Source organism: Neodiprion virginianus, chromosome 7, assembly GCF_021901495.1.
Source record: "Neodiprion virginianus isolate iyNeoVirg1 chromosome 7, iyNeoVirg1.1, whole genome shotgun sequence".
NCBI lineage: Eukaryota > Metazoa > Arthropoda > Insecta > Hymenoptera > Diprionidae > Neodiprion > Neodiprion virginianus.
The window spans coordinates 5,293,781-5,303,215 of NC_060883.1; the positions used below are offsets into that span (position 1 = coordinate 5,293,781).

The following is a 9,435-nucleotide window of genomic DNA, read 5'->3' on the forward strand; positions in this document are numbered from 1 at the left end:
TCTCGCAATAAAAGCCATACTTGAACAATATGAAACAATGGAATAATTTTTCACGATACATATTTATTTATTACGTGATATATCCGAAATTAAGTTAACTTCACTTATAATAACAAGAAAAACAACTGCTGTTTAAATTTTATCAAATTTACATCGAATTTCGATACGTCGTACGTGACTTTAATTGAAGTTAAATTTAAAATCAATCGATTTGAATAATTGCGAAATTAGACAAGCGAACTTAATTGTCGGTGCTTCAACCTCGACAAATAAATAATAGTAAGGTTTATTAAGTAATAAAATAAACTCGATCAGCATGCGATCTATAATTGCGTGGAACTTAAATGGATATGCCAAAGCTTATTTACAACGTACGATGTAAGAATACGAATGAGATAAGCCTGTTATTCGTAGTTAGAAATATTCTGATTAATTCACGACTCCTCCAATCAAATACAATTAATAGTACAGCAACTGATAATTATGTCGTGTGAAAAATAATATTCAAGTCAAGTTTTATGGCAATGCGTTTTCTTCTAGACACACTGCATTTTCTTTTTTTTTTTTTAACTTAAAATAAACACAGTATCGCGAAAGAAATTCTACGTAATAATTGTAAACAATCACGTGCAATGATTGTGTACGATTTAACAGTTTTTCAGAAATGTTTGTTAATTTGATCAATATTGTACGCATTTTTAATCCGATTTGGTAAAATACTATCTTCTAACGAATATCGTTCAACATAATTGTTAATCGGTTTAATATCTGAAATTATAATTATTCTGCGAAAGAATATTGCCCTGAAAACCCAAATGTTGAAACTATCCTTTTTTTCGTCACTATAGAATGAAACGTTATTCATTCTGCTTCGATATTCCTGTCACACAGCATTATTTGCGCTAACAGCTGATAACCCTGTGGCATGATTAATATAACGCGATCTATTCTGGACTTAGAAAAAGATCTTTCTTGCCAAACGTTATCAATGCGAGTCAATTAATTATTATTCGAGTATTATACGTGATCCACTTTTCGAACGATAAGAAACAAGTTAATAATTATGTCGTTTTTACGTGTTAAACATGTCAGGAAATATTGAAAATCAGTAATACTGAGATATTTGCGTGAAAATCACGAATACGTAATAATTTTTTTACAAGTTCTTTCATATTGCGTTTAAGAAAAAAAAAAAAAAAAAACGCATTCAGTTGTAACTCGAACTTTGTTGTTCCTAGTTATTATCCAACGGTGTGTATAAATTCAACTGTCTACAAGTCAACTCGTTTTTACCGAATTATCGAATCTTGTTTTTGAACCTCGTCGAAATTCTAATGATAAAAATTAAGACGGCGACCATCGCAATGAAATTCTACCAGATTTTGTAGGTGTTTAATAACTATTCGTTAATTCTTCGTGACGGGTCGTTAAAGTCTAATAATTCCCAATTACCGAGCCTCTTGTTTTCTGATATTATAAATAGTTAATAAAATATTTCAATCATTGAGGACGGTATCTGGATTATTCCACTGAATGAAAACTTTCACCCAAGATAATTAGCGAGGATATGTTTAAAAATAAGTCAATATAATTCGGGCAAGGTCATTAATTATAACGTCCTACAATACGTGACCTGGGTCTTTGATTCAATTACTGCACCCTGCAGGTTTTTCGTTACTTCAACGTTACGTCGCTCATCGTATGGTTTCAGTCACTTGTATGATAATATTTTTATACCTACTCCACTGAATTCCACGTTTGTTTTTGCACGAAACGATGCCTTGACATTTATTTATCTGTTTATAAAACTGTAGTTTACTTCCTGTATTTCCTCATTTATTTAACTCCCGAATTTAAAGAATAAAAAAATTTTGAACAAGTTGCGCGTTCTCGTTTATATGGAATAAAAAAACTTGTACAAACAACTTTTTCAATTCATTCATATGCTTGAAATACACTTCCATGAGTTTATTTAGCAACACATTTACCGAAACATAAGTTTATGTAAGAAGTAGATTTAAATTTCAGAAATGAAGTTTGATTTCAGAGAGAAATTTTTAATTTACATATTTTGTATGCCAAATGAACAAAAAGCTTTTCTATCTTCTTTCAACACATGTAAGGAATAAAGAAGCCCTATTTTAATCTCAATTGAGCTATCGCCTTTACGACTAATTTAATAGAACCTTCTCATTTGTTATACAGTCGATTATAACAACAGGATGATTTTTTCTGAATTATTACAGAGCTGCGAAGGACCTTGAAGAGCGACGCAGTCATTACGAACCATCGATAGGTCCAGGAGTACCGGATGAAAATGAACACCCATTTGGCCTTGAAGAAAATGATTTTGTTCCACACTTTCAACGTGTTTCGATATCCGGCGAGGATACCTCGGGGGTAAGATGAGACATTCCACTCAAACTTTAATGACTAGTAATTACTCTTAACAGTAAAGCAAATGTGTAATATTTTTAAAACTGATCAGAGTACAAGAGAATCTTTTACTTGTAAGAAAATTAATTGCTGGAGGATATTCGAAGCCTCTAGGTTTGAGTTTAAGTTTGACATTCTTCTTTATCCAAAATCGAGACTAATAATGCAGATACTAATCAGCGTTGGATGTTCATAATTGGTCTCTGACTCATGATCGATATGCACAGTTACGCATAATTTATTTTAAAACCCTTTGTAACCAGGGAAAGTTTTCGACGCACTATATTAATTTTTAATAATCAATTTTTGATGCTTCAGGTGCCTCTTGAGGATTTACAACAGGCGTCACAGATGCTTGTACAGGCTCTTGTTATTCGGGAAAAATACATGCAGAATTCAAAACAAAGCTTTCCCTCAATTACCTCTCGGTTTTTGAGAGGTGCCGATAGGGCGCCTCACAGCACAGTCGAGGAAGTGATACATGATGATCGTAAACCGATCGCAGGTATGTTTGAAACAGCTTTAGCAGTTTGTCTGAACTGCATCGGCACTTGATCCTTGATCCTGAAATGCACTTTTACTCCCACGCAGATTTGTATAAAATCAGTGTTGATACGTCTTTTTGATCAATTTAATATTCACTCCCATTCAAAATTAGCCACACTTTTTATGCTTATGTCTTACAAGTTCTGTAAAGATATTAGTTAGTCAAAAAACGATAACTTTTTCTCAATTTTATTGCGAGATAGTTGTACGTTGAATAGTCGTCAAATTACTATATTCGTATGAACTTCGAAGATCTCTTAAAAAATACAAAAACAGAATATACTGGAAGTATAAAGAAAAGCTCTTCAATACAATCGATACTTCATTTCAAATTGCTTCAAAATGCATAAGAATATAGCAGATTTGTTCGACTTTGTTCTAAGACAGCAGAAGAAGATCATTTTCTACAAAGTAGCTGACATAAGTAATCTTTCCTTCTTAGAAGTTAATTCAATATTGCTATTTGAACATCATATAGAATTTCTGGAAAATAGTCTTCTGAAAAAAATAAAGTATATCCAAGGTTTTATTTATAACTCCAGTATTTTTTAATTTAACATTTGTCACGATATCTTTGCAGATTATGAATATAATAATTTGATAAATACTCAATGCCCGACTATCTCATAATAAAAACACTAAAAAGTATCAATTTCTGGCCACCGAAGCTTCATTGAAATTATACTTGTTCACAAGAACGATCGTCGGACGTGGGTCTGAAATTGCAATTGATTTAGAATGTAATTATGGTTAAAGAAACCTTACGTCAATCAGGCGAGTTGCAATCAGTTTCGAGTTACACAATTTTTTGCGTTCTCTCCTAAGGAATGCTGTCATCCTCCGCAGAAAGTGATCTACTCGAAATTCGGTCTGATGCAGATATTGATGCCCTTATTAAAGATGTTCCCTGGCAAGGTTCTAATCCATTTTATCCTTGTTTCCCCGTCCATTACTACAGTCCATATCACAAGTCCGAATAAAACCAATTCTTTTCTCTTTGCAAAGTCAATAATTGTACGTTGTAAATGACGTCAGTACCAAACCCACCACTAAATTTATTTTCACTTTACGCAGATCATCCAGTTCATGCACCAGCGTCGCGTGGCGATCCATGGGAATGCGTTTTTCCGCCTCCAAAAAATTACCTCATATCTGCTGTGAACGGAGTTTTTAACGTCTATTGCAACGAAGAAGATCTCGCGAATGGAAAGCCGGTTCCATACTCGTATCCGGATTTGGCTACGTTTGTAGGAGACATGAATCTTCTCTGTACGATGATAGCTGACGGGCCGTTGAAATCCTTTTGCTACAGGAGATTGAGCTATTTGTCCTCGAAATTTCAGCTCCACGTACTGCTGAATGAACTTAGAGAGCTTGCGAGTCAAAAGGCTGTCCCCCACAGGGATTTTTACAATATCAGAAAGGTCAGATATATGAATTCGTAATTTTAGATTTTGAGTCTGACAATCGCCATAAAATTATAATCCCCTGTGCAAGTTATAACATTAGTCGATTCGTTACAGGTTGATACTCATATTCACGCAGCATCTTGCATGAATCAAAAGCATCTTCTTAGATTTATAAAGAAAACACTGAAAAACCATGCAGACGAGGTGGTGACGTGTGCAAGAAACGGAGAAACGATGACTCTGCGAGAAGTATTTCAGTCCATGAACCTCACAACGTATGATCTGACTGTGGATATGCTGGATGTGCACGCTGTAAGCATATAAAACAGTCAGCCATTCTGTTCTTATAACATCAAGCCATTACATACTGCATACATTTTTGCATAAAAATGAAAGTCAATCCGAAGTCGCCAGCCTTGAATAAAAATTATTACGCTATTATTGACAAGATGAGAATGATGATTTTGAAACGCCCTCACTGAAATATCACATTATGGAAACTTATCATCTACGAATATATTTCAGGACAGAAACACCTTTCACAGATTCGACAAGTTCAATGCCAAGTATAATCCTATCGGTGAAAGTCGTCTTCGCGAAGTCTTTCTGAAAACTGATAATTATTTGAATGGAAAATACTTTGCCAGGATCATTAAAGAGGTCGCGAGTGATCTTGAGGAATCTAAATACCAAAATGCCGAACTCCGTCTGTCCATTTATGGAAAAAATCCAGAGGAATGGGATAAGTTAGCCAAATGGGCAATCCAAAGTGATGTTTCGTCAGACAACGTACGGTGGCTGATACAAATACCAAGGCTTTTGTAAGTTATCGAGATATACTTAATTTAAAATACCATTTACAGTAGATTTCAAACTGCATTTATTCCTTAATTGATTCTGACTGGATGAAGTAATCGAATGGGTATCAAAATACCAAGGTTCAACTTGCGTCGCAACGTTGTACAAGAGTATTTGTCAACGATGTTAATTTTTTACAGTGACATTTTTAAACTCAACAAATTGATGACCAACTTCCAAGAGTTTTTGAACAATATATTCTTACCTCTTTTTGAGGTCACTAACGATCCGACAACTCATCCTGAACTTCACAAATTTCTACAATATGTAAGTATCGCAGTTTTGAAGTATTTTAAACATCTTTTAATCGATCTCTCAAGATGCATTATACTAACTAAACACCTTGCGGTAGAAACCAGATTAGAAGCATTTGAAACTGGGCGGATATTTTTGGTACAAGAAATTTCGATTGCTGATTATCTTGAAATATATTCTTGTCAACAGGTAATAGGCTTTGATTCAGTGGATGACGAGAGTAAACCAGAAAACCCGTTGTTCGACAAAGATGTTAGCCCGCCAGCGGAATGGGATGATATTGAAAATCCGCCGTACGGATACTATCAGTACTATACCTACGCTAACATGACAGTGCTAAACCATTTCCGAGCGTAAGTTATCGTTTGAGTATAATTTTTTGAATCGTCGAAAGCACTTGCACAGCTGAGATGGGTAAATCCAAACTGTTGTCAAACATTTTTACAGAGAACAAGGCTTGAACACATTTGTTTTGAGGCCGCACTGCGGAGAAGCCGGACCCATCCAGCATCTCGTGTGCGGTTACATGATGGCCGAAAATATTTCTCACGGTTTACTGTTGAGAAAGGTGCCGGTGTTACAATATCTGTATTACCTTACCCAAATCGGTATCGCTATGTCACCCCTCAGCAACAATTCCTTATTTCTCAATTACCATCGTAATCCGTTACCCGAATATCTGGCCAGAGGACTCTGCGTTAGCTTATCGACGGACGATCCACTACAATTCCACTTCACCAAGGTACATACAGATAGAATTTTGCTTTCGAGATAGTTATACCAACTATAGGACAAAGAAGCAAGGCTTTCCAAATTATTTTTTTTTACTGCAAAAGTAAATAAAACTGCACATTTTTTTTCTACATGATTAAATTTTTATTGAGGTGTCGCGTGTCTGGTGAAACTTCTTATTCTTTCATGTTTCCAAAAAAAATATTGGGCAAATCTCGTAGCAAACTATAAGCGTTGCGTTTAACGTTATGAACGATGCAATTTTTCAATACAATTTCTTGATACAGGAACCTTTGATGGAAGAATACAGTATCGCTGCTCAGGTTTGGAAACTCAGCTCATGCGACATGTGTGAACTGGCTCGAAACTCGGTTATCATGAGCGGATTCCCACACAAAGTGAGTTTAAGATTCAGCTGTGTCGTGAAATTTTTTTTTTATAAATGAATTGTTTTTAGTTCATTGAATCGTGTTGAAATACGTTAAATTTAACGATTTTGATCGAATCCACGGCGTTTTTACCGTGAGATTTTTTGGTGTTTCATTTTAGGTACGGCGTAATGTTAGATGTACTTGTATATAAACGATTTAGAGATAACACGTGTACGTTAATATTTACAGAGCAAGCAGTACTGGCTGGGGCCAAATTATACAAAAGAAGGAGTAGCGGGTAACGATATAACGAGGACCAATGTCCCCGACATTCGTGTCGCGTACCGTTACGAGACCCTACTCGACGAGTTATCCAACATCTTCAAGGTTGTCGAGAAACCTGATGCATTTTAGGTTTCTTATCGTGATTTTCTGCTATAAAAAAAAGAAACTGTTTCACTTAATCAAGATTTGATTTCCCCACAGATGGCGTCACTGAACTTTCATGCCGCATCTTTCAATACTATCGATACAGTTGCTTCCCCGCTTATGTGATCATTATCCAAATACTAATTATATCGAGCCTTGTAATAATAAAAAAATAGAGGTCCATTTTTCTTATAGATGGTCGTGAACATTCAATCTTTTCAAAGGGCACGCATATAAACTGAAAAAGCTGTACAGATCTCGCGAGAAAGAAATTGTAGACAAGATTGCTTAAAATATCACACAAGTGTTAAGTTGTCAGTCTAGTTTTATCTCTCGATAATAATAATTGGTACAGTTTTATTGTCGCGCTTATAATCTTTGATGCGATAAAGAGTGATGGTATGATAATCGTCAATGCTTGTCGCAATGAGAGATCTGTCTTCCAGCGTTATCAGCTCTTACGTAAATAAACGAGATTATCGAACTTAGACAATGTCCCATCAAGTCATTTTCGTATTAATTTATAGCTGTGTCAAACATTACACTTGGGACTTTTCAATTTACAACAATCGATGACTCCTTTTCGTTTACTAATAAAAATTTCGGACTTGATTATTCAAGTTGCTCATAGTACAACGACAGTTTAAGTTTAATTCTTTGTTCAATTTTCCAAGAGTGGTATATGAAATAACAAAATTTTGAGGCAGCGCCATTCGCGTACTTTCACAAGCATGTTATCAGCGCGTGTATAATACGTTATCTGTGCACGCGTAACCCTATCAACGCCACCTTACTTCAGTTCAAGGCGCAGCTTGGAATCTTGGATGCCAATTACATGCATGTATATAAAATAACTCAGGCCTAGTTCTGTACTTGTGAAAGTCTACAATCTGCATATTCGAAAATTCGAATACGCTTCCAAGTAACTTTTTTTGTGAACTGTGTTTGTTATACATGTATCATCACTTAAGCCCATATCCGATGATCTAGATATATTTTAGTCACTTTTTGCCTGAAGCAGAAGTACTAGGAATTTCGTCTGACTTGAAAATATGTAAGCTTAGAATACGAAATCTAGCAAGAACATTGACCAATTTAAGAGTAGCGTAACTAGATGAAAGAAAAAAATAATAAATTCTTCCCCGTAAATACAATTTAGCTTCTAAAATTCATTACGTTCGTTGAGTTAAATACTGCGATGAACTTTTAGTCAAGTAAATAAAATGTTATAACTTGCAAGTAATAACAGCGGATAGGAGGTCACTTTAGGTCTCGACTTCGAGCCTTTGTTATATTAATATATCTTAAATTTTATCGTTTTTGTTATATTTTTGTACGTTTATACCATATAATCGTGTATGACATTTAATTATTTTAGTAGATTTTTTATAGCAATTACGTCGGATTAGCTGTCATAACATGTCATCGACTTTAACAATATTTTAGTTTTTCATATACAAATTTCTCATTGTTTCAGTTGGTATTTGGTATTTGAAAACAACCTGAGAAGCTTTATTTGGATCCATTTAAATGATCGTAGTATTGTACGTAATAATCATTGTCATTCATATATGCTCTTCAGTTAGTTATCTATTTATCGATTATTCGTGATTATGTTTTTCAACATTGTAAAACGAATTTACAATGTAAACATCCACATTGTACTTTGAATGTAACATTACAATAACTTACCGATAACTATGACGTTTTTTAGGCTCTTTTGAAGAAGTTGTCTGACGTTACTTTAATCAAATCTGCTTTCACTAAAAAACTAAGATACTATATCTTTTAGAAGATCTCTTGAAGGGAATTTTTTTTTTAGAAGAGAGAATATAGAGTTTGCCATTTCTTGTTTTCTCGAAATTCCTTAAGACTAATTGTCGTGACGGCAGGTTTAGTAGTATATAAGATTGATTTGAGGATTTTTTAAGAAAGATGCGTTTATCATGTAGATAATATCTTGACATCTTATATTCTTTTTCATCATGTCTTGCCGATTTTTCTTTAGCTACTATTGTGCATAGAAAAAACGCATTATTTCATGTGTTATGTAATTAACGATTAAAAAATGAGTGGGTAGCAAAACAACTTATATGCAATTTTCTAAATTTCCAATTTTTAAAAGATCCAACTATAAAAACCTGCTATATGCTATTTAATTGACAATACAATACAGATTATTTAAACCACAAGGATACACGTCATTCTTGACGATAGTTGACGCGATCCTTCGCAACTTAATAGTTGTGAAGAGTCGCGTCAACTATCGTCAAGAATAATGGAAATATAGTAAATACCAAAGTGCGATACTTTCGCTGCTAAACTTCTTTTTTTTTTTTTAGTTTATACTATATTGTCTACATGCATAAATTGGTCATACTATTCATAAAATCTAAGGA

General features: G+C 34.3%; 1 protein-coding gene across 9 annotated transcripts in view; it reads left to right on the top strand.

Moving 5' to 3' along the window:
- The window catches only part of LOC124309178 (AMP deaminase 2), a 32,539-nt gene extending 23,415 nt beyond the window's left edge, over positions 1–9,124 (top strand). For 7 of the 9 annotated variants that reach the window (XM_046772530.1, XM_046772531.1, XM_046772535.1 and 4 more), the window contains 11 exons: positions 2,247–2,400; positions 2,755–2,941; positions 4,057–4,406; positions 4,506–4,703; positions 4,917–5,212; positions 5,390–5,516; positions 5,694–5,857; positions 5,952–6,246; positions 6,524–6,634; positions 6,857–6,994; positions 7,094–9,124. In XM_046772530.1, the coding sequence (XP_046628486.1) occupies positions 2,247–2,400; positions 2,755–2,941; positions 4,057–4,406; positions 4,506–4,703; positions 4,917–5,212; positions 5,390–5,516; positions 5,694–5,857; positions 5,952–6,246; positions 6,524–6,634; positions 6,857–6,994; positions 7,094–7,162 (2,089 nt within the window). In that variant the 3' untranslated portion in view covers positions 7,163–9,124. Of the gene's footprint in view, positions 1–2,246; positions 2,401–2,754; positions 2,942–4,056; positions 4,407–4,505; positions 4,704–4,916; positions 5,213–5,389; positions 5,517–5,693; positions 5,858–5,951; positions 6,247–6,523; positions 6,635–6,856 lie in introns of all 9 variants that reach the window. The other 2 variants (XM_046772536.1, XM_046772532.1) reach the window with 2 other exon arrangements.
- The last annotated feature ends 311 nt before the right edge of the window (positions 9,125–9,435 follow it).